The following is a 25,259-nucleotide window of genomic DNA, read 5'->3' as shown; positions in this document are numbered from 1 at the left end:
ATTTTCATACTAGAACTTCACCGTTCTAAATAAGGTTAAACTCCACAAAGTGGATGAGAAATAGTTTGATTTTTCTCTCTCTATACATCACAATGAAGTTTTGGTGTGTTAAATCCATTAGTTAAGATACAGATTTCACAAAGTCTCAGTTGAAGTGTTGAATCCATCTGAAGAGTTTTTCAAATTATTTTGACACGGATATTTTGAAAATCTCCTGAAAAGTCACTGAATCCCTTTGGATCAGGTGGTTCAGCAGTGAGTGCGCACCTGTGAGTGCCCTGGAATGGTGGCATTGGCTCTGCCCACAAAAACAACCCACAGCAACAAAGCTGTTATCCAGGTCTGTGCTCAGAAATAAACAAACCCTGTAAATCTCACAAGTTTATGGGTTTTATTCATATTCAAATAATGGTTCTTAGAATTACTGATGAACTGATATGTAACTTAAAGCCCAGCTAAATAGAGCATCTAAGTAATGCCCAAGGGAGTAGTAAAGTAACTACTTTAAGTTCTTCTGTCACTTCATTCTAGTAGTTCTTTAATTACTATTTTCCTTCTTCTATGGGAGCTTTCTCTATCTTCACTGGTCAAATTATTTCTGAATTTCTCTCAATATGCAACATTTCCTTATCTGAAGAAACTATTAAAACAATAGTCCTCAAGTAGCCCTCAAGAACAGGATGAGCAAATTTGAAAGATGTAAGGGTACAGTACAGAATATAAATTGCAAATACATAAAATTTTAACAGTAGTAGATCTCATCTTGGCACTATAAATGATATATATACTACATGATCAGGTGAAAGAAAGAGGTTGAGCAAAATCAGGAAACACAACACTATGAAGAATTCTGAAAGTAAGAACAAGAAAACTGAACTTGCACTCTGAGCTAAGCCATTTGAGAGACCAAACAAAATCCAGTTTGACCAACAAAGAAAATGACTGTGGAGGTGCTGAATGGAAATGCCTTACAGAGCAGGATATTGTCAGGAACAGTTCTGCCAAATGGTACGGTGAAGTTTGGGCACGTGCAGTGCACGAGGAAGAGCAGAGCCACACACCTGCCCTGTGAATTCTCACTGGCACAGTGTTATGAACTCATGACAATGAGCTGATGGGGGATTCACAAGTTCAGACAGCTGTGATTAATCAGAAGAAGTGAAGAAGAGCATCCTACCAAGAAATCCAACTGCAGGTACCATCATGAAGGGTACAGAAGCAGCAAATGGAAAAAAAAAATGCAGGGATATGGATGAAAACAAGAGTAGGAGATAAAAACTCTGATTATGGGCTTAAATCACTTGGCTGTGTAAGGAAGAAAAGCATTTGTGACACTTCAATTCTTTGGTCACACTCAGTTTAAATTGTTGATGAGCTATCTAGGATGGCAACTGAGACATTCACAGAGCAGCAGGCAATACACACAAATATATCAGCAGTTTCTCTCCCTTACCATCTGTAAGCATTTGTTCTCTCATGGAAACACAAAATAGTGGTGCTCAAGTCATGACAGAGAATAATGCCACAATGAAATGGAACTCAATGAAGGAAATTGTGTTTTCATGCAGAAAGTTCCGTTCTACTGGGATAAGGACGTGGTGATGAGGAGGCAAAGCTGAACTTACACATATGGAAAACGCAGGGGGAACTCAGTTACTTCATTTACATTCCTTCACATTAAGCTCAGAAGCTTTACTAGATTTTAATTAAACCACCAGAAATTCTTTCAGGGTGAAAATTCGAAGTGAATCAGAATTTCTGTAACACTGTAATCCCCCCTAGAAGTAACAACGTAAAGAGATGGGCAACAATGAACTCAAAATTCTTAAACCAGAGTTATGTAAATCAGTTACAAATGATGTGATTCAATATAACAGAAGGATTTCTCGAAATTTACTACAAAATTCATCATTATGTCTCATTTTAACTGGGGGAAATTTCCTTTTTTTTCTTCCTGACCAAGTACTTCCTCCCACAAACCACTAAGGAAACGAACTACAGATTGCTAAATTATGTTTTCCATTATGTTATCATTCTGGAAAAGCCAGCTTCTTGAACAGAGCAACGTTACCACAGTAATTGATTTCCTAAATTCCTTGTAAAGATACATGTTAAAAACATTCTCCAGTTAGTCTCTCCTATTAACATGCTAACCTGTTGTACTATATCTTCTTGTTTAATTTCTTTTTCCCTAATAATATGCTAACCTGTTGTACTATATCTTCTTGTTTAATTTCTTTTTCCCTATTAATATGCTAACCTGTTGTACTATACATTCCTGTTTAATATCTTTTTCTCTCACCTAAAAATAATTTTGGAAGTGAGTTATTCTCTACTGCAAAGACATAAAATGTATTCTACAGGCATGTATTATGCATCTATCAGAAGCAGAGTGCACAAGTTAAAATCTTAAGGATCAGAGATGACGTTTGGGTGCCTGAGTTAGTGAGGGGTAAGGCAAAAACACTCCATAATTTCTAACAAGAATCCTCAGATTCCTGTTTTAACATGAGAAGTATGTTTGCTTTTACAAAAATAATTTACTGGACTATAACATTTCTATGAAAAGAACTTTTAATGGATGTAATAAAAATTTGACTGGAGGAGTGTTTGGAAATATTGACAGAACTTTGACCATTGCCTTAAAAATGCTCTTCCATGACCCCACTCATATTCATAAGCACCTGCCAAGAAACCACATTATTCTCTCTCAAAAGTCAATAAAACCCTGCTTTTAGGTCATGTCTATTAAAACTCCAGCCCTAATTAACCTACTGGTGCACAGAATCACCAAGAGTAATGATTATTATGAATAATGATGACTGTCATGAATCATGAGCAATAATGATGACTCCACAGCTTCCTTCCAATACTTCAAACTCGCTTCAAGTATTATCACTTATTTCAAATACTTGTTGTAAGCTCTTGAGGGTAAGTATCCTAATTTTTCTGTTCTTTTGTACAAAAGCAACACCAGCAGTTCTGGTCCACAATTAAGGCTCCAGGATTTTCCAGGAATGTAAATAATGCTCATATAGACACTTGAAAATGTAGTAAGTGTTCCTTTGTGGTTCAGCTTATTCTCTAACAGCCATGCTGCTTTTAAGCAGGCAACTTAATGTATTTTTATATTACAGGGATTAGCATTCTGAGAATGGATAAATAAAATAATTTTAGTACTAAAAATAATGTTACTTAATACTATTTCAGTCACAAAAACATTTCCATAGACTAAGATAGTATCAGAACTGGCAGGATAGAGATACAAAAAGAAAATTAATGGAAGCAGACAAAACTCCTTGCCAAGACAATAAAGGAAGTCTTTCACGATGGGAGTTTCCTAAATTAAAGCCAGCAATTCAGGAGTGAAGAATTTTAAAGTAGAAGTGATTTTAATCCAAGCACACCAGAAAGTTTTAGAAGGAAGCACAATAACTAGGTGCAAGAATGAAAATATTTCAGGGTAGACAGCTAACATATTACAGAAAGCCTTCCTAGCTTTCTAGGAGGCTAAAAGCATGCTGCTGATTATGAGAATTACTTGGGACAATCACAGTTGTGCAGAAATTAAAGTTAAAAATCAAAACTCATGTTAAATGTAAAAAACCCCACTAATTTTGCTTTTTAAATTACCTGCGTCATCCAATAGCTTTATGCAATTCCCTGGTATTTACACAAATTCTAAAATAAACACTAATGTAATATTGTCATTGAGTAACACAGATAATGTTAGTACCAAATTATGCCACTGTTTCCCAATATTCCACTAATTCCAGCTGACACTAAGTGTAAAATTTGCCTGAGAAAGACACAAAAATGCAATCAACTCTTCACCCATCACCACAGATTTTCCCCATCAGCCTTTCATGGAGTGGAGTATCTTCCCTGTGACTTCACAGCTGCTGCTACACAACAAGGAGCACAATTCAAATTATGAAGCTTCTGTTACATAATTAACCTTGAATTGGGTCTCTCTCTTGGAAGGGAGGGGTTCATGATAATGATTAAAATATTATAAACTGTTTTGAATTTCAGTAGTTCTGCCTCCAATCTTCAGAGAAAGCACTCATCCATGAAATTGGGAATCCCTCCTACACCCAGCTCCAGGCTCTGGAGTTGAGCAGTCATTTACTCAGGAGGCATTTCAAGGAGTAAAGGCTTTCTTCCATGGAGTATCTGCCATAACTGTTACTGAAACTTGGTAATCCATTTCAGCTAGGGAAGTACACACTCAAATTGCTTTCATTTTGTTACTGTGCTATGCAAAACACATATAATTCACTATGGAAAGCATTCAAATGATATCTTTTGGTGCATTAACACAAAATACTTCCAGCTTCACATTTTTTTATTAATTTAGCTTCTCACTTAACCCACAATTTTGTATTCTCCTTGAAGATTATAAAAAAATCCCTTGGACTAAAATCCTTTTCTTCACAAAAATGTTGCCAGGATAATTCTTAAGATGACCTGAATAAACGTTCTGTACTATATTCAAAGATTTTATGTTAAATTATTTATACCAAATGTTGTTCTTTTAAAAACTCTCAAAAAGTCTCTGATTTTATGTAATTTGCTTTCCTTTTCAACAAAAGTACAGGAACATGGAGTACAAATGAAAAATGGGCAGCCCAATGATGCCATTCCTAAGGAGTTCAGACTCATTTCTCTCATTCCATTTCAAGCTCTACAAAAAAATTCACATCAGTATCCAACTAAAATTTTATTTGAAATTTTGTGGCTTAGAAGCATTAAAAAAAATCAATTAAAAAATCAGTTTTTCCCTCTCTCCCTCCCAGGAATTACATAATTTAGACACATAAAAATTCAAAAGCAGTCTCCAGTGCATCTTGCTAAAAGACAAATGTCAATTTGAATGTAATACATCGAAACTGAGAGAAATTTTGTTTCATTTGGGTTATTTTTTGCCTAAACTAGATCAGCACTCTCCAAGCATACAGCAAACCATTAAAAAAAACTGATTCAGGAATTTAAATTAATTTCTATTAATTTCTCATTTTCTAATTAACCTATGATTCTGAAAAATAATCCTGCTTTGAATACTGCCATTTAAAGAAATGCTTGTCTATAAATGTGGAACCCCATTCATAACATCTACACAGAGAAAACTTTACTCTTAGACTAGTGTACTTTTATGATGATATTTCCTTTACTCAAACACTTCAAAATGCCAAACAACAGAAGATTTGCAAGCGTCTTACTGTGGACTGTGCAATGTGGTAGAAAGGTATGGGAACACATGATCATACACAGTTTAACCACAACATTTTAGTCATAAAATTTTGGAAAAGATCCATGAGGGGTGGAAAATTTTACTATAATCTGTACAATCAAGTTGAGAGGGGAACACAACTGTGTCTAACATTTGTTTGTCTAACATTCAGTGGGTGAGGGATGCAAGAGGGACTGACCAGAGCGCCAGGGATCGGCTGAGCCGCGGGGAGGGCGGACGGAGGGGCAGCACTGGGGACCCTGGGGGGGCGGCTGTGCCATTGTCCCTGACATTGCCCAGGACAGGCTGGAACTGGAGCCTGCCCTGCTCCTGCCTGGCTGCCCTGGAGCCTGCAGAAAGGCAGCGTGGGGCTCACCACATCCTGCCAGCCTGGCAGGGAGCCAGGCACAAACAGCGAGCCCAAAGCCTGGGGATGGGACAGCGCTGGTTGTGCAAGCACCAAACTGTTCCTGGATGGGTTAATGCAAGGAAAACATGATTAAAACAGGTCCCTTTCCTCCTCTCCTCTCTTCCCCCATGCAGAACAAGACCTCTTTTCCACAGCACCAAGGAATACTGCATTTCCACTTTATACACAGCAGAAGTGAGCATCTACCAATTAGGCATGGGTCACTGGTACCATGAAAACATGGAAAAATTCTTTTATCGTCACGTATAAATACATTTTATTTATATTGTTTCAATTTTAAACAAAATTCCAACGGTATTACTAATGGTAAACTAAAACCTTTTTCTAACCCAGAAGCAAAAATTTGTTTGTTTTTGTGACATTAACAGTACACACCAAAGTCCACTGTCACTGATGAGTCACATTTTGCTAACAGCTTGTGTCCAATATTTAAAATTTTTAAAAAGCATTGGGACTATTTTTTCTAGAAAAATTCAATTATTACTCCAGGCCACAAATATGCAACCAGTGCTGACTTCCTGTCTATGACTTTAATCCCATCAGCTCTGACTTAGAGTGTGATCAAATCCTGCCTGATCAAGTTTCACAATAGATCACTCACCAGACTTCAGGGAGAATTCTGAAATTTCACCAGACATCCCAAGAGCTCCTAGCACGCTGTACACAGCGTGATGTTTCTTGTAATTTTAATTGGATCTGTGTAGAAATACCCTAGACTAGTTTTTAAATAAGCAAAGGCATTAAGACAAGATGGGTTACATCATGCCAGCTTGCTCCCTCCTTTAAATTTTCTGCTATTTTACCAAAAATATTTTAAAATCCCTCAAGGCTAATGCATGACACAACCATTCCAGAATCTTACCAACATCACCTCCAAGTTTTAAGTTGTGTTACTGCTCAGTTTCTTGGCTTATCTGCTGGACTCAACCATGTCCTTCTCATTACTTATACACCTCAAACACTTGCTGTCTGCACTGTGTTCAGTAAAACACAGTGAAGTTATTTAGGAAGAACAGGTAATTGTTCCATTTGTGCTCTGCTTTGTCTTGGATAAATAAAATGAAACCTAACATTTCATGAACACAACAGTAGTTCCATAAAGGAACTGTGAAGTCGTGCAACTTCTTTACACTACTTCATTGGAAGCAAGAGGAATTACTCTGACAATGAAATGCTGTGACATGAAATCCCATCACAATTTCCCATCAAAATGCTACAGCAAACATAGATGGTAAAATATCAGACTGGCCTGAACTCTATAAACTCTTAGAACTCTACTGCACTTTTAGATTTACTACAGATTTTGTCACTGATAACTTGATTTGGAGCCCTGCCTGTGCAATGACACCAATGGCACACAAATGGAACCTGTGCCACTGTCAGATGCACAACTCCTGTCTATTTCTGGCTGCTAACAACATTGCCCAGTCTCAAAAGGGGTGGGTGAAATGAGATTTAACAGGCTGCTGACCTTAAACATGGTACTCGGAGAACAGAAACACCAATAAAACATCTGCGCCCTGCCAAGCACTGCTTCCTCCTTGGGAAGTATCAACACAATCATATGGAACAGGTAAGATAATTCTTCATGTTGAAGCACAGCCTCATGCCAAGTAGAATATATTCACTCTTGTCTATGGCACAATTTTGAAAACCTCTAGAGAATCTGAAAGATCCTCCAAAAAGTATAATTTTTTACTCAAAAATAATCAGTTTACTCAAAAGCATAAGTTCTACTCAAACTGAACCTTAAACTGTTAATCTGACTTTTAACTAATCACTGCAAAGTCAGTGCAATAATCTTATGTTCCGAACAGCATGTCAGTTTGTGTTTAGTATGAACAGTTGTATGCCAAAATAAGTGCTTTTGCCAAAGAATTGTATCTAATGGGACATACCAAAGGGGACCATCACTGAACCTGAGGATTAGATCTGGGAAAAACAAAATTCTTTTTCTATTATGCATTAACAGCTGGCTTTTGCAAGTTAATAGTCAGGTTATTTTAATTTTTAATTCAGGTCAGACACATTAAAAAACTCATCATGCTTCTTCCATCAAGGGACTCACAGTTTCCTGAGTGTATTTTTAGAGTTAAATAGTCCAGGCTATTAAAAAAAGATTTCAGAGAACTTTCTGCGAGAGAAATGGTGTGAGATCTTGGTACCTCTACCAAAAAATACAAATGTGTAGATGAAATTACTTAAATATATTTTATATTCAATCCAGATTTTTGCCCTGCTTGATGGTGAAATCAAAACTTGTTTAAGCTTATTTCAAAACTCCTGATACTACATTAAAAAGTCTGGTTTTATTGTCTCTCTTTTTTTTTTTTGCCTACTTGATCAGACTTTACCAAGGTAGGAATCTAACCAAACTGCACCAACAGCCCAAACTACTCTCAAGGTAAAGAGCTATGTGGACTCTCTTGGCTATTCTTATAAGCAAAACTAAAAACCAGAAAATAAAAGAAAGCAGAAGCTTCTTAAAAATGTAGAATTTATGCAGTAAATAAGTAAGAGTAAAATAGGCAAGAGGCAAATTTCTATAGCTCATTATCTCCTCCCTAAAATTAAGTATTTGTGGCAGCAGCAAATGTGAAACAACAACTCTGCTACTGAAGGACTCAAAACAGAGGGAACAGGGAAATATAAACTTGGATCTAAAGATGGGAGAAAGTCAGTTTGCTGGGACTGAAAAATTTAGCATCTCACCATGCTACTTTACTTTAGGGAAGAGTGTACAGAGTATTTTTTAAAATACTCTGTACCCTCTTCCCTAAAAGCAGTTGTGGGGTATGTACAGCTATAAACTAAACCACATTTAAATAAAGATTTTTACAATTCAAATACTTAGAAGAGGAAAAAACCCTGCCACTTCATGCTCCATACACGTTGTTAAGTACTAATTTAAATAAGAAATGTCAGGAAATCTTCTACACACTTAAGTTTGTCAAAATTGCTCTTGCCTTCAACAGATGATTCTGGTTTCTGTGATTGGAAAAGTTTGACATTTTTTATTCTAAAAACAACATGACAGAATCTTTTTCTAGTTTAAAAAAATCCAGAAATTGATTGTAATATATAATTTAGACCAAAAATGACTGACTGAAGGTGGAAGGTTGCATTTTTCAATTGCTATATTATTAATATGTAGATAAGTTGTCAAAGCAATTATTGTTTTGCACTATCCCAGTGTACCAAATGACCAAGCACTTATTTCCCAAACTGGGTTGTATAACAACATGCACATTAAACAAAGTTATTTAATACTGCAAGCCAGTCCACATTCTAAACTTATCTCCTCAGGTATGTACATCCCAAAAAGCAGGATTGGAGCTACCCAGAACTGGTGAAAATGCTATTGTATTCGGACATTGAAATAAGTACAGTCATACTACAAGAGCTCTGCTTCTGAAATAATTACTTACAAAATTGTTTACATTTTTGTATTTACTATCATACTGTATTATGCCACTATCAAACATTATGTACTTTTCCACCCAAAAAGAAACCAAAACAAGAAATTGAAAACAAATACACAGTTAAAACAACCCAGTCACAATATCCTCCAAAATTAACAACTACACAGCCTGAAAACTTCACTTGTACTTTTGGCCAAGTACTTTATTGGCCAACTGTACTACAGTGACCATCGTATTATATTGGCCAGTGCATGTTTAACATGCCAAATTAAACACAGTAGTACTGCAATAAATAGTTTTTACATTGTAACATCAGAGTGACTAAAATTCAATATAATTCTCTAACCCATCATATAGCCTGCTTTTAGTTCTGGGGATGTCTCACAGTCTTAATGACCCAACATTAATAAGTGTCCTTCTGGAGTAATGTCCATATCAGTCCATTTGATGATTTCCATTGACATTAATAAATTTTAGAATTAATATTCCTGCCTGTCATGTATCTCCTGTCATCTCTTTCTCCATTTTAACAATGTATGTGATGTAAAAAAAATACAAGATAGCAGTAGTTGCAATAGACACTCACCCTATAGAAGGCAGTTGTCAGGGGTAGCAGTGCTGCAGCAATGCTGTATTCTTCTGAAGATGAACAATCCTGCAAGAAAAAAAAACAAAGAAGAAAATAAGAAAAAAACAGTTTATGCACTGCAAATTCATTTCTGCCTTATGGAGTCCCTCTGGCATCCTCCTGACACAAAATGGAATCTTTAATCATTCGATATAATGTAAAAATAACACATATTTATGTGTATGTATACATATATATATATATACATCTTTCTATCTATCTATCAATGTACTTTCTCATGATTTCTCCTAGACAGGTATTGCTGTGATTCTTCCCACTTTAGAAATTTATTACCCAATTTCTCATTCATATGTCTGAAATACATAATAAGGAAAGTTTTCCTCATTTAGGAAACAACAAAAAGGTAGTTTGCTTCCATTTGGGTCAAGAGCAAACCTGACTAAAATGGAAGTGATGTGATGACCAAAGAATGCCCTTTCAAAATGTCTACATGAAGGAAGTGACATTTATGCAATATGAAATAATCACCTCCACAGCCTCTACAAAAGTTTGGCACAAGGTTAACTTTAAAAGAAGATGAAAACCCATTCTCTTCAAGTCTCTGAATGCCTCATTCAACAGTCAAGTGTGTCATTCATGTCTCTCTAGGCAGAGAAGGGTATGCCAAAGTAAATCAACCAGTAATTGTGCTGATGAAAGTCGTGATTTTATTACGGAAGTCTTTTAAAAGAAAGCAGAATTGGAATGTAACTTGATATTTAAAAAACAAACTACTTGAATTTTTATGACCATAAAAAAAAGAACAAAAAATACCCAAGAGTTAAAAATTATACTTTTTAAAAACGTGATCAGGTGTTTTTTCAGTAGCTCTTTTTGCCACTACTAAAGAACACAATAATGCACATACTCATACAGTTGACAAATGTATCACCATTGTGCCCCTGGATGATCAATGGACAACCAACATTTCCAGTTGAACAATTAATTTTAAAATTGTTAACATGATTGTTACAGTGGGCACCCTGCAACTCAAACCACTCCTGTTAACTGTAACAACCGACCAAATGCCAAAATTGAAATATCTCAAGTGTTCCTCTGCCAGAATTTACATTTATTACTTCAACATATCAGTTATCTAAAACAGAGCAACTAGCAGAAACCTGGCACCAGCCAATTGTGATAGCAGAACTATGAAATCTGCTTTACAAAACCAACAATGTTATGGATTATTAGGATGTTATTTGTATCCATCTCATTCTTTTTCTTAAATGGCTGCAGAGTGACTGTGGATTGGAGGTTTAAAACAACAGACCAAAAATCTCTTCACAAGATTATTTTGCTTCTCATCATTTTAAAGTCTATTTTAACCTTTATGATTTCTCAATAACTAATCCTTCATCTTCTTTTGCTTTAATCAAGCTCACCTAAATGGAATAGCAATGTCCATTATAGTTAAATACAGCAGCATTTAGAAAACTGCTGACACATTAATTCTGAAAAGGGACACAACCAGTTCACAGTTGCGAAGGTTTATTTCTGCACAGAGTTACTGAGGGTTCCAATGTGTCTAACTCTGCACAAATGCCTGAATGCTCACTGTGCATGGACAACACGAGTTTGGCAAGCGCTCACACTCCATAACACACTTCCAACCTGGCAGAGGAAAACTAACAAAAATAGACACTGAAAAACTCAATAAATGTTTCAATGATGCCTCTTGGTATTGCAACACGTATGTAGCAAACCCAAATTAGTTTGTAAGATCTCAGAGCATAAGGCTAAAGGACACAGCCTCAGCTGCTTTCAATTTTCCATTTTTGCATTATTCCCTATTGTTATCCACAGCCTTAATCCCCATTTGAAAGTTAGCATACATATTTTTAGTTCAATATATGATAAATATTCTTAGAACTTTTTCACTTAACAAGAATGCTTCCCACTTAAAATTTGACTTTCCAATCTTTAGAAATGTGCAACAGCTTTCAAAGAAATAAATATCTTATTTCTGTACATGATTATTTATAACCAGGTATAAAATAATCCATCCTCAATTTCAGGTTACCTACTTAATCCCTTAGCTCAAATTATTTGAAAGAGTTTGGGCTTTTATCCAAAATATACATAAAAATATCTTTATAAAAACTGAGCAATGTATCTTCACCTAGAGAGCATTCAATACTCCAAGAGCTAACATATGTCTCAAAGATATATATCATCACCATATAAACAACACATTAGATTATTTTTCCATTCCTTCCTTCAAGTATGAAATTCTCCACATATTCCATGTCAGCAGTACATGGACTTGTAGTGTGGAAGTATTACCTCTCTATATTTTTTTCTTCTCCTGTATATGACAAGGAATACAAAATTATCTCAGGATTAAATTGCAACACTGTTGTTTTAAGATGAGTGGAACTAATTAATTGTTTACTTGCATTGTAGCTGCAAGACAGAAGGCCAAAGTTAAAAGAGATGTTGCACTGAAATCTGAGCTTCTCAATTTTACAGACAAACCAAAGTACTGGAAATGTCATATATGTGTTGTAGGCAATTAATTTAGACCCCTGAAACAATGCAATCCAGCTGCCTTATATATAATGTCTTTACCAATTGTGAAAAATACTCTTACTGCTGCTACAAAAGTAGACAAAAATCAAATACCATAAAATAATCAAAGCTTTTCCACCTAATTTGCACAAAAGGAAGCTGAAACACATCTGGGGAACAAAAATTATTTTCAGCAAATTAATCACCAAAACACCAATGTCCTTTGACAGTGAAATACAGACTTCCACCATGACATATGCAGAGTACTGCTTTGAATGTATGCCTAATTGAGTGAAAACCTGGCACATTGCTCTGGCCATACTGATCCTATATCCAGACAGTTGCTGAACTCTGTAGCAGATTGGAAGGGTTGCAGAAATTCATGTACACTTGAAATAGCTTTGCTACGCTGAATTGACAAGTGAATAATAAAAGCAGAATGTTTTTCCTTACATCACTTACTTTGACAACGCACGTGAATGACTTTTATACTCCAGTCAGTTTAAATATGCATCAAAACTTTGGTGGTTCCATATTGCCATTAGATTGTAGAGCTGAGAGCTTGGAAGTTACAGATTTTGGCTGCTTGGCTGGACACATGGGACTGATTCGGGGGAGCTTTTGGAATCTGATAGGTGGCTTAGGCTTCTGGTGCTGGAGGAGAGAGTCAACTCTGCTCCTCTCTCTTGATTTCAGAACAAGTTGGAATGCTTGCTTGGAAAGCAAGGTATTGCACACCATCAGGAATTGTACACTACCTTGAACTGTACATTATCATGAATTGTACACAATCAGGAACTATACACCATCATGAATTGTACATCATCATGAACCTGAGATGCCCTCTGCAGTGTTGTCCTAGTGATGAACAGGAATTCATCAGGAACTGTACACCATCAGAAACTGTACATTATCAGGAACTGTACATTATCATGAATTTTACACTATCAGGAATTGTACACAATCATGAACTGTACATCCTTATGAACTGTACATCATCATGAACTGTACATCATCATGAATTGCACATAATCATGAATTGCACACCATCAGGAACTGTACACCATCAGGAACTGCACACCATCAGGAACTGCACACCATCAGGAACTGCACACCATCAGGAACTGTACATCATCATGACTTGTACACAATCATGAACTGTACACCATCACAAAGCTGAGACACCCTCTGCAGTGTGGTCCTAGTGATGAACAGCTGGGGAAAGTCACCCCAGGAAAAGATCTTCCCTGATCTGCTCCTGGACATGCAGGCTCAAGAAGGCTGCTAAGCCCCCTCTGATATCCCACAAGAACAAGCCCAAGCCAGTGAAGCACCACAACAGTGCAGAAAAATGACCTTTGTTCTTCCATTAAACATAAACTTACACTCAGGGATTTCTGCTTTCTCTTAGTCACATGATAAAAATCTAGAAGACATGTATGGAACATCTAGATAACATTTGAGGTGGAATTTTCTTCTTAAATTCATCTTGATATTCTCCCTCATTAACTGCTACCTGATACAGCATCTTCCTGCATTAAAACCCATTCTGCTTTAGGCACTAAGCTTTTTAAACACACCCCACATTTTTAATAATCTGCAGAAATCTGAGTATGCCAAAAACTTGGGATCCAATTTTGCCTTACTTTCAGGAACACCACAAATACATGGAATTCCCCACAGGCCTGACTATCACATGAAATCACTGTAGCATGCAGTGAATGCATCCAAACTAAAAAAACTAGAAAGCTGAAAATGGCAGCACTTGATCCATACCTTTTTGGCAGCACAGGAGGATGCGTGCATGCTCTGTTAAAAATGCTGCTCAACACTGCACTGTCCCTCCTGAGAATAACTGAAGTCAATTTTCAGGCATACAAAGAGCATTCATCACCCTGCAGGACTAAGCTCAAAATGAATCCAGAAAAAAAAAAAAAAAAAGAGCCAGAAACTTTAGGGTCAGATGTGTTTTTAAAGCACTAAACCAAGAACTGTTAAGTCAGCACGTGTAACTATGCGCAGAACATCAGCTACAAGTTACAGGTGAAACATTAGTTACAAATTCAACAGATTACTTCACTGGTGCCAGGTTTTAATCCCAATTCTAACAGATGTATTATGTGGGCAGGGTTTTACTAAATCACAGAATTTTTATTATTGATGCAGTTTATATTTTGGAAATACGAACTGTCAATCCTAACGCACAAGCTACTACTTTTGTCTAAAGCAGTAAAGGAATTCAACAGCCCAGCTTGGAAAAATGTTTTGTTTGCTAAAAGGAATAGAGATTCATCAGGTAGAACTGCAGTGTTATTCATAATCATGCCTTAATATTAATGAGGTTATTTTTCATTTTTATTAGATAAGCTGCATAGATCTTACTCATTCACCTACAAATTCATCTTCTCATTCATCTTCTTCATTCAATTAATGCAATTGAACTATTACAAATGAGTTTTCATCAAAGAAATCCTCTTCTATGTAAACTGATGTTACCATCAATGTCTTTTATATTCAGTCTTTGCAGAATCAAAAATGCAAGTAAATAAACTGCCAATTCAAAAATATCAGATTATAGCTAATATAATTATATGCTGCCTTGAAAAACCACAGTCCAACTTGGAACTTCCAAAATAACTTTTAAAAGTATTTAACTTACAAGTTTTAACTTCACAGATAAAGCCACAGTTAAAATTACAGAGTTTGCTGAAATAAATGCCAATATGACAATAATCACTTATATTACCTTTACTAGCATCCCATAATTAACATGAAAGTTTAAATATTACTATTAGAATCATAAGCAAAATTGCTTTTTTTGGTGAAAATTCATGCACATTTGCTTTCTTGCTAATATTCATACAGAGCTTTGTCTAGTGAAGTCACCATCAATGCCAGCTGCTGCTCTGCTTTACAGTGGGATCAAACTTTTCCTTTTTTTTTTGTTGACAAAGGTGAAATCAAACCTTATTGAAGCAGCTACAATTTTATTAAGTAGAACTCTTCTGGGACCTGAGAAACAGGATGAAAAGTAGACATATTGAGAAAGTCCACAGAGCTGACTACCTTATCTTTTGACAGAACTGTAAGAACAAACTCAAATTTGGGAGATACTGCCCTACAAAATTCTCATTATTTTTAATACTTCTTGTCTTGATAAGAGTGTAAAGAGCTTTTCATAAGTATTAATCTGCAAAAACCAACTCTTCCTTCATACATGACCCTAGTACATTTTATGTGTCGCTCATTAACACAAGCTTTTAATTTTATTTTGTATTCTGCCTAAACACTGGTGCAGAGATTCACAGTTAATAAAACCAAGACAAGGACACACTTATTGTCTGTGGTTTCCAGGTTTAGCACTGATCAGACCTCTGGGCTTTTGATGAGCAGCTTCTCATTCTGCTGCCTGGGCTGACAGCAAGAACTGAACACCAAGTCCAGATCTCAGACTTGACCCGTGCTCTGAATTCTGCCACATGTAACAATGCCTTCACCCTCTATGGCCATCTCAGAGTGATGCCAGTGCAGAAGACCAAGGCACCCAACCCAGGAGAATCCTCACCAATTTGTTTTGACTTTTTGGTCTTTCTGCCTGATCAGAAGCTTTTGCAATGACCATTTAATTAAGGAACCCATCCTGTCAGCAACAGGATGCAAGTTATTGTAGAGCTGTCATTCCAGGCAGGAGACCCAGTTTTATTTGAGGTATTCTACTTCCTGAGGAACTTCATGTTTGTCTTCACCTGGCCCTGAATCATCGTAAGTTTGCCTGCCCTTGAAGCACAGTGGTATAAGGAACAGGATTCAGTCAAGGCAGAGCAAATGCAATTACACAAGCACATAGAGTTCAATGATTTTTAAGTTTCCTTTTGCTTTACTCCACACACTCACAAGCTAGCAAACGCTACAGATTTTCTCTGTGCAGTCTCGTCCTACTCCTGATCTCACAGCAAGTGAAAACAAGGAACAACATTTCACTCATAGGAGAGCTGTCAAGCGCCCCAACCCCCACGCTTTCTCAATAAACACATTTCCGTCTAGGCTTGAGGTTAGTCATTTCCTCCTCCTCTTTACAAATTACTTCTAGGAGATCAGGAACCTCCATTTTTATGTGCATAAATTACACATTTGTCACTGTATTTTTCTGTACCCTAGAAGCCTAAAAACATGTAACTTTTTTTGCAAGATACTGATAAAAACAAGAATGCCATCCCTCGCGTCTCAGCACATCTGAGTTTCTTTAACAGAAATGCCATGCATGTTTCTGAATACTGTCATGAGGCCCATGGCAATAAAGTTCAACATACTCAGGCTGTAATCTTCTCCCAAGGAAATGGTTGGGATGCCAAGATGCCTTTTGACTTTTATTTCACAGCAGGGCTTCATTCACAGTGACTCTGTCCAAACCTTAAACTACACCAGCTGTGATACAAGGTCCTGCACAGCAATTTGTAAAAAGTTTTGACAAACAACACTCAAATGATAGAATACATTGCAATTCACGATAAAAAAGTGATCAATATCCATTAACTGCTCAGTTGGAGGGGGTGATTAATTGATAATATATCTAGGAACTGCAGGGTGCTCCTGGAGCCCTGGCAGACCAAAACACTTCTGCAGCCACTGCAAAACATTAACATAGGATACTCTGTAAACTGCTGTACAGACAGCCTGTTTAATTGAGTTAGGGAACAGAGAAATGCTTAAGACACTAAAAGAACTAATAAAATAGATGCCTTATTACAGTATAGTCCAATTACATATTTCCAAATCAGTTCACAAGTACACAGGATACATCCTTACTCCCAGCAGCATCTCCTCTCCTAAATTTTAAAGCAAAAACTTGCGAATATATATACTTTCATGAACTTTCAAATATGTACTAATACATTCACCTTGCTTAACTTTAATTTGACTGTTCTTTTCTAAGTTTCATGTGATTTTCCAATTTCACATACTTTTAATAAAAATGCATCACATCATCAGAGCACATTCTATACAATTTTTACAACTTAACAGGAATGAACTCCTAAAAAAAATTAATCAGATTTATATGGGTATATATGGTAAAGTGATTCACTGAAAAATCAGTTTTTCACTTTAGAAGAAAAACATTTGGAGAGAAATGGAATTTTGCATCCATCTTCTGTCATGCAATGAGCTGACGCTCAGTTCAGAGCAGCTACCAAAAAATTTTGGGTCTAGTTCACCATGGAGAAACTGAACAGTTTCTGATGAAATGTAACTTGGAAGTAGAGCTCACTGAAAATTTTCCACTGAATAGCACGTGATAGCAAAATAATTTTTTATTTATGCTAAGAACCCTCAATGACATCATAGGAAAGAGAACTTCTAATCCTTAAGGTTCTCCCCTTGGGAGACTCAGTCTCTTGCCAATTGATTTTCTGGAGAACCAGAAATAAAACCTTTGACAAAAATTCAAAGAAGGCAAGGAACAGGTTTGGGGGAGCTACAGGCTGGACAGTAGGCAGCAAGTCCTCATAGAGAGCATTTCCAGACACAGGAAGAACACAAAAGTGATTTAGAACACAAAAAAACAACTGACCAAGGAAAACAGGATCATTTTCTTCAATGAAATACCAAGCTCTGTATCTAAGGAAAGAGCAGCCTGTCTTTTGCAGGCTCCTTTGGTACCCTTGGGGACAAGCTGGGAGAGAAAGTCTGGAGGAAAGAGTGGAAAACTGACTGCATTGTCAGGCTCAAGGTTTAGCAGGCAGGTGGTTCTGAATCCTCTTTTCAGGGCCTGATACTGTGGTGAATGTTTTCATCAACAACATGGAAAATGGCTTGAAATGCACCCTCATCACATTTCTGACTGACACCAAATCTGGGAGAGTGGTAAACATGCTGGAGAGCAGGACTGCTGCTGACTGGCATCACAGCCTGGCAGACACAGACTGAAAGAGCCTCCTGAGCCTCCCAAAGAGAAAGTTCTGTACAAGGGACAGGGTAACTCCATGTGGAAACATGGACAACAAAGGGAGAGCACTAGGAGCCATGTATAGCTGTGCTATACATGTCAAACCAAGTCAAAAATCCTACAACATCAGTCTCACACAGAGTTATAGCAGGGGCAAAAGAACAAAATAATGGGGAAGTTTATGGACCTGAACGAAGAGACTATCAGGACAAAGCACAACTGAAAGAATCTCAAAAACCTAAATAAAGATATAAAAAGAGCATGTTCAACCAACAGAGACAGAAATTATTGGCAAGAAAGCTGATGCCAGTTTTATGTATCTATATCTAGGTCCAATGCATCCACAGGGTTCTGGCAGGTGAACCCAAGCCCATGTTTGCCTCGCTGTAGCACTGCCCCTGGCAGAGGCATTTTCCACCAACTGCCCACAGTGGGGTCTCTTCAGTACATATTTGACATCATGCTGCAGGACAGCTTTGGGCCTTTTAAACCAACCTGGATATTACTGAAAAGCTTTCCTCCACTTTTGGCAGGGGCACCAGATGTTCTGTGCACAGCTGCACCAAAGGACAACAGGACCGACACTGACCAGCTGCTCCTGGAAGAAGTTTTCTTGGATCAGCTCTGCTGGTGCAGCCCCATTTCTGGATCCATGAAACAAGTGTCAGCTGCTGGAAGAGGATATTTCTGGGATGACCTGCAATGGCTGCAGAATTTCAAGGATGACAAGTGGCGTTTTGTGGGTTTTTCTGAGGAAATTGTGATTAAAAGGTTCTGAATCTCGAATCCAGCCAGCGACGGCTTTTCCACGCTCAGGCACAGATGACACACCGAGTTAGCTGTGCTGGTGAACTTGACAGAACCTAAAATCCCTCCTGCCAACTCCACTGCCAGACCTCTCTGCTCCTTAATAGGCTGGAATGTAAATCTCCAGTTATGCTTCAAAGAGTAGTGCAGCTTTAACAGCGTTAATGGAAGCTGCTGTAGAAATTGCTTAATCCAAAAACCAACCTTGAAGCAACAACCAGAATTAGGCACACTGCACATCATGAAAAAATCATGTTACTAGAGCAGTCATCAGACATATCCCATTTTTCTGGAGAAAAGAAATTCCAGCCATAAAGTCATTTCAAGGGTAAACAGTTCATAGAAAAGAATACTTGAAGCAAATTTGGGAACTGGAAGACATATGTTGTGCATGATTAAGTAGCATGTTGTAGAGCAGTGTCCACCTTGATTAACACATCAAATCTGTGTGATCAAGGAAGAATGTTGCTACAAAGCCTGAAAAGCCCAAGAGATTCTGAGATTTCAAGCCTGCTTGATTTAGTAAAGTGCTCCCTCCAAGACAGCATCCATCAACTGAATATATATTCTAATACAAATATTTAGACTATGAAAAAGGAAAACACAGAAAATAAAATATTTTCATTTAACTTAATGTTAAGTATTTTCAACTTTCTGATTCTACTTTTACATTGACAGCAGCCACCTCTTTCATACAGACACAGGTTTTATTTGAAATCTTACACTTTTTGGTAGTTCAATGTACAGGAGATGTGGGGACTGTTTATTATGAAACATTTATTAAAAATTAATTTCTTTGTAATTAATGAAATGTTTGCTTTTCTAGGAATCCAAGTGAAATCAAGCATGAAGCATTTTTTGTAAGAGATAAAGGCAATGGAGAATCAGTAAACCAATTGTGAACTGGCAATTGTAGAACTACCCTCAGAATCCTTCAGTCTTAAAGCTTGCTGAATTGATCTTTTTCTTTGAATTGATACATTTAAAAATGGCTTCAGGAAATAAGGTTAGAATTCCAGGAGGTAATTGCTCTAACTTTGGTTACAGAAGTGAAAAAGTAAACTCCCAAAACATATTAGTTGGTCATCTAGTTAAAGAAGCATGTTTGGATGTCCTTAAAAAAATTCCTGTTCTCTGTAAAAACTGTTTGGCAGGGCAAACACAGCCAAAGGAAAGAAGACATCCTTGAGCTTGCTGCTGGGACGAAAGAGGCAGAAGTGCACTAGCATTCCTTCCAGCAAAATTATTTCTTTGGTACAAATTCTAGGAAATCTTGGTACAATCCCTTTCTGTTCCACAGCCTTCTAAACCATTGCTAGTAGCAACAGCCAGCTAACTAGCCACAGAGAAAGCCATCTTTGCCAGATTTTGGATTGCCAGCGAATCCATTTTAAAACCCTGACAAATCTTCTCCTAGGCTATCTGATCTTCCTTCCAGAAGGTTTTGTTCCAAACACCTGTTTTGTTCTTATTTCATTGACATTTCAAGAAAAAATGCAGAAAGGGTAGTTCTGCTATGTAATTACAGTACATGGCAAGGAGAAGTTTAATAAAAACTTCTGTACCTTGGGGTACAGTGAAATACTGGTGAAGTTCTAAGTCCAAATTATAATCATACTGTTTGAAATTCTTTCCTCACAATTCATATTTAGAGCTTTCAGAAGGGTGAGCCAGATTGCAATGGCTGGATAAAAAAGAATGGGTAGCGAAAACAAAAACTGAGAAGTTCAAGCATTAGCAATGGCTTTGGCATCCCAAAACCAGCATGACTCCAACTCCAGAGAACACACAAGCAAATCACCAATGAGTGCAGAACACAATTCTGAAGATCAACAGATAATTTCTGGACAGTGTGGCATTACAGTGTGCACATACTGAATGAAACACCCTGTATCAGCAAGAACTATCAGCCATGTACAATAAATGTGATGACTCCAATGATAAGTATTTCTTATCTGTATCTCCTCCTAACAAGAAATATGAGTAGATATCCTGATGCATTTGACCATCTTCTTGTTCCTTTTATCTTACCGTAGTTCTAAGTAGCAAAGAAACCCTCAAGCTTTCAGGAAGACCATCACTATCACAGCTCACATAAATCCCACAGTACCCCTCACCTTCTCTTTCAGTACCACACTTGTGTTGAAGCCACTTTTTGTCCAAGTTCCTCATGCTGCTAAAATTTTAGATCTTGTTCTTTCCTGTTTTTCAAGGACATTTAGTAATGCAGCTTTCTGGTTCAGTCCTGTGAGACATCCTGCCGGGTGCTGCTAGTCAACAACTTACTCCAAATTTCAAATACTCTTACTTACCACCCTTCTTTCTTCTTCAAATCCTCTCTTATGCACAGAAACTAAATTCATGCATTTTCTAAATGAATACACAGCGTGAGAGCTGGCTGCATCAGCACGATGCTGCTGTGTCATCTGCTGGAGCCCACTGGTGCAACAAGACATGAATGTGATGATGCAGCCAAAATTCACCACTGCTTTAACAACAGCAGAGGTGCTACAGACCTAATTTTGATGAAAATCTCTACAAAATACCTTATCATTGAACTGGCTGGAATAATCAATTATTATTTGCTGGACTGATTTTAAATTAAGCAGTTCTGATGCCTACTGTTTTCATGTGCAGGTTGTATCTTGAATTTGGAAATTAGAATATTACTAACAATGTATTATAATGCAGACAAAGAAAAATATAAAGTTTCTAAAGAAGAAGGGCTGAAAATCATAGCACCCTCATAATCCAAGTTGATTTTAAGTGTATTATTAATATTATTACTACAGTTATTATTATTACTAATAATACAGTTATTATTATTATTATTATTGTTGTTGTTGTTGTTATTACTACAGTAAGAGTAAGATCTAGAAAGATATTTCATTCCATATACTCGAAAAAGATAGAGAATATTACATGCCAATTGTATGGAATTTACTTAGGTATAACAAAGGATTTGTATTCTCTAAAGTGATGTTTAACCAATTAACATTCCAAGTAAAGATTTTATAAGGTGTTCAACTGACTAAAGGACTTAATTTAATCAAAAGAAGCTGGGTTTGTCCTCAAAAGTCAAATAATCTGTATAGAAAATCAAATCAATTTGTTTATTTACAAACATTGTGGGACTTTAGACTGTTAAACATCCAATTCCAATTCTTAGCTCCCAAGTGGAGTTTTGGACCTCAGAGTTCAAGAACTAGGGGAGAGGCGGAGAAAGGGGCTTGTGGGATTTGTTTGTTTGTTTTATCTATAGACATTAGGTAAAGTAATTTTTAAATACTTTGTTGGATCACTAGATTCCAAAGCCTGCCCCCGTGACTGAGTACAGGGAGGAATTACTAAAAATAATCCTCATTAAAGCATGTTTACATGGCATTTTCCATGAATCCTAAAAGCCAATTAATTTAAGTCATAATTCTGGGCTGTAATATTGAAAAAGAATGTGAACAGCTGCAAGAATTTTTTACAACATGTGCAGATTGTCAAATGCTCTTTTGTTTACACCTTTATTTTGTGCTCTTGTTCTAGAATGGCACACACTTTTAATGTAACAGCAGAGGTAACTCTTACTGTAAAGAATTGATCCTTATGCCTTTTTCTTTAGAAATCATTCTAAAATGTCACACAGTTCACTACTGTTTGTTTGTCATATTAATGTATTTGTCAAAGTTTACACAAGATACTGACAAACCCCAGAACTGGCTGTGTTTTATGGTATTTATCTCAGCACCACACTTCAGTTTTTGAATGCAAGTTGCTGAGATCTCAATTGTTTAAACCAAAGGTTATGCAAACATGACAGCAGCCAAATGATTAGAAGGCTTTGGATATTCCATCTTCTGTCTGCTTCAGAAATGGCTGCATGTGAAAAATAATGAGGCTCTTGCAGCCACCCATTAGGAATTTTTATGCAAATTCCTGTAAAATCAAACACTTAGAAACTTCATAAAATTCCTTATAGAAACAACAAAGTAAACATGTCCACCTGGCATGTTTCTCCTGGTGGCCAGGGCAGCACACTTTGCAGAAATGTCTCACTGCAGCTTCTCCACCTGAGCTTACCAGCTGCTTGAAGGGTGAAGTGCAGGGGAAGGAAGAGCAGACACCACAACACACAGGAATTCCTTTTCCTAAAAACAGACTGTGCACATGTGGTGCAGTCACTGCATGGGTACAGCAAATCAATACCATGCAATATTCTGCCATTTGTACACACTGAATGGCACTCAGAGCAGATGAAGTGCATGTACACATAATTAACAGTGTTTTATACACATTTCTATAAGGAATGATGGACCTATACTGAAATACACTTTATAAACATACCTAACATCTTAGATGAAACCAAAATTCCATGTGTTACTTCCTCCTTTTTAGAGATATAAAAACTATAAAAACAGAAGGCACTGATTTCACATAGCCTGTAATATCAGCAAAGTGCCTCTTCTTTCCAACATGAAAGACTTTTTGTTTTGGTTTGTTTTTTACCACCTTTCATCAGTTCACCTCCTTCCCAGCCAGGCTGGAGAGCAACTGCACAGCAGCCCAACACAATTCCTAAGCCAGACTTGTTTTATTTACAGCAGTGAGCAGAGCACAAACACATGTCTGCTTTTCATCACGACGACCAAAAATATTCAGAACATGGAGTTATTAGGGACACTTGGCAACCACAAGGCCACAATTAGCAGCAATGATCACTTCAGAGCAGTCAGAGCTTACCATGCCAACACTCCAAGGAGCTCCATGGCTTCAGTGAGGTACCTGTGTGTGAGCAAACACAGGGGAGCACATCCTGCACCAGCAGCAAATGGGAGAGGGTTGCTGAAGGCCAGCAACAAGGAGACATCCACGAAGAGTAAAGCCTGAGTAAAGCCTGCTCCAGCTGCCCAACAGCACAGAGACCCATCTGGGATGGATGGGTTTGTAGCATCCTCCTCACCCTGCTCAGGGAAATTCCCCTGTGAGCCCCAAAGCTGCAACCAGCCAGAGGAGCTGCTGGGGCCACTGCTCATGTGTAGTTCTGCTTGTGCTTGTATTAAAGAAACCACACCCCTATCATTTGATATTTTTGTACCATATTAAGAAAAGACACTTAAAACAAGGCTGGCCCTGCTCTGGCATGCCTCTACACATGATGTGCACACACTGAGGGCAGGAGGAAGTGTGTGGACACAACATGTTGTGGGCAGAAGCCAGGAGGAAGGGGAGCGAAGTTGAAGGCAGATGCAGGAATGGACAGCACGCCATGGGACTCTCATTTCTGCTAATCCCTCTCTTTTCCTTTCCTTAAGTAAGAGTCTTGTGCAATAGCCATGCAGGGCAGGCCCGTGCAGAAGTCAAGATTAACAGAAGCAGGGGCTTGGAAATCTGCAGGAAAAAAGCAATTTAAGAATTTCCCTGCCACACACGAGCTCATTCCTGAACAGCACTGCTGACACAGCCCCAGTGTGACAAGCAGCCATGATTTTCTGCTGCCTGGTCATCAAAAACCCATCCTTGCTAAAACCACAGAGGCAGTTTGACAGAGCTGGAGACACCCCCTGGGGCATGGGGACACAGGCAGAACCAGCCAGACACCTCGCTGGGGACACCCCTGCACACACTAATGTCCCCAAGGATGCCACAGGGAATTACCTGGACACTGTCACTGACACAGGGAGAGTCCTGGCCCAAGGAATGTTGCTGCCATGCCAAAGGGGTCACCTCTCTTGGCACCTGCAGTGTAGGGAATAGTGACAGGCCTTCCAGCAGGGGTAGGGAAGCAGTGCCATGACAGCAGCACACACACACCCACTCCATGATGTAGCCTTGCCAAGAAATCAACTCTGTTCTCTGGGTTTGACAAAGAGACACCCTTGACGGCAATCTCCCAGAACTCTGCAGCCATCCTATTTGAGTATAACAAACAGAATGTTCCTCAGAGCAAAGGAAGGAAAAATGAAAACTGATCAACAATACAATCTTTTACAGTGTATTTCCATTTGTTTTTTTCAGAGAAATTATGTGAGCACTATCAGTTCAATGTCAGTACAATGACATTCTGGTATTGTGCAACCTCCTGGGAAAAAGACATTATCAGAAATATTCAAGAATAGCAACTTATTTTACTAAGTCCAGAATTTTACAGGTAGATCTCTAAAAAGTCATCAGGATGACAATGCTGTTATTTCAACTTTTTGGAAATCATGTATCCTCTGATACATGGTTTTGTCTAAACCATATGATGTGACCAAAAAACCATACCAAAATCATGTTAAGCACAATACAGAATT

General features: G+C 37.6%; 1 protein-coding gene across 6 annotated transcripts in view; it reads right to left on the bottom strand.

Moving 5' to 3' along the window:
* Positions 1-25,259, bottom strand: part of SBF2 (SET binding factor 2) — a 231,677-nt gene that overhangs the window by 56,252 nt on the left and 150,166 nt on the right. For all 6 annotated transcript variants that reach the window (XM_059473902.1, XM_059473896.1, XM_059473897.1 and 3 more), the window contains one exon: positions 9,672-9,740. In XM_059473902.1, coding sequence (XP_059329885.1) covers positions 9,672-9,740 — 69 coding nt within the window. The remainder of the gene's footprint in view (positions 1-9,671; positions 9,741-25,259) is intronic.

The sequence above is a fragment of the Ammospiza nelsoni genome, chromosome 6, assembly GCF_027579445.1.
Source record: "Ammospiza nelsoni isolate bAmmNel1 chromosome 6, bAmmNel1.pri, whole genome shotgun sequence".
NCBI classification, from domain to species: Eukaryota; Metazoa; Chordata; class Aves; order Passeriformes; family Passerellidae; genus Ammospiza; species Ammospiza nelsoni.
This window is presented reverse-complemented; position numbering and strand designations above follow the sequence as displayed.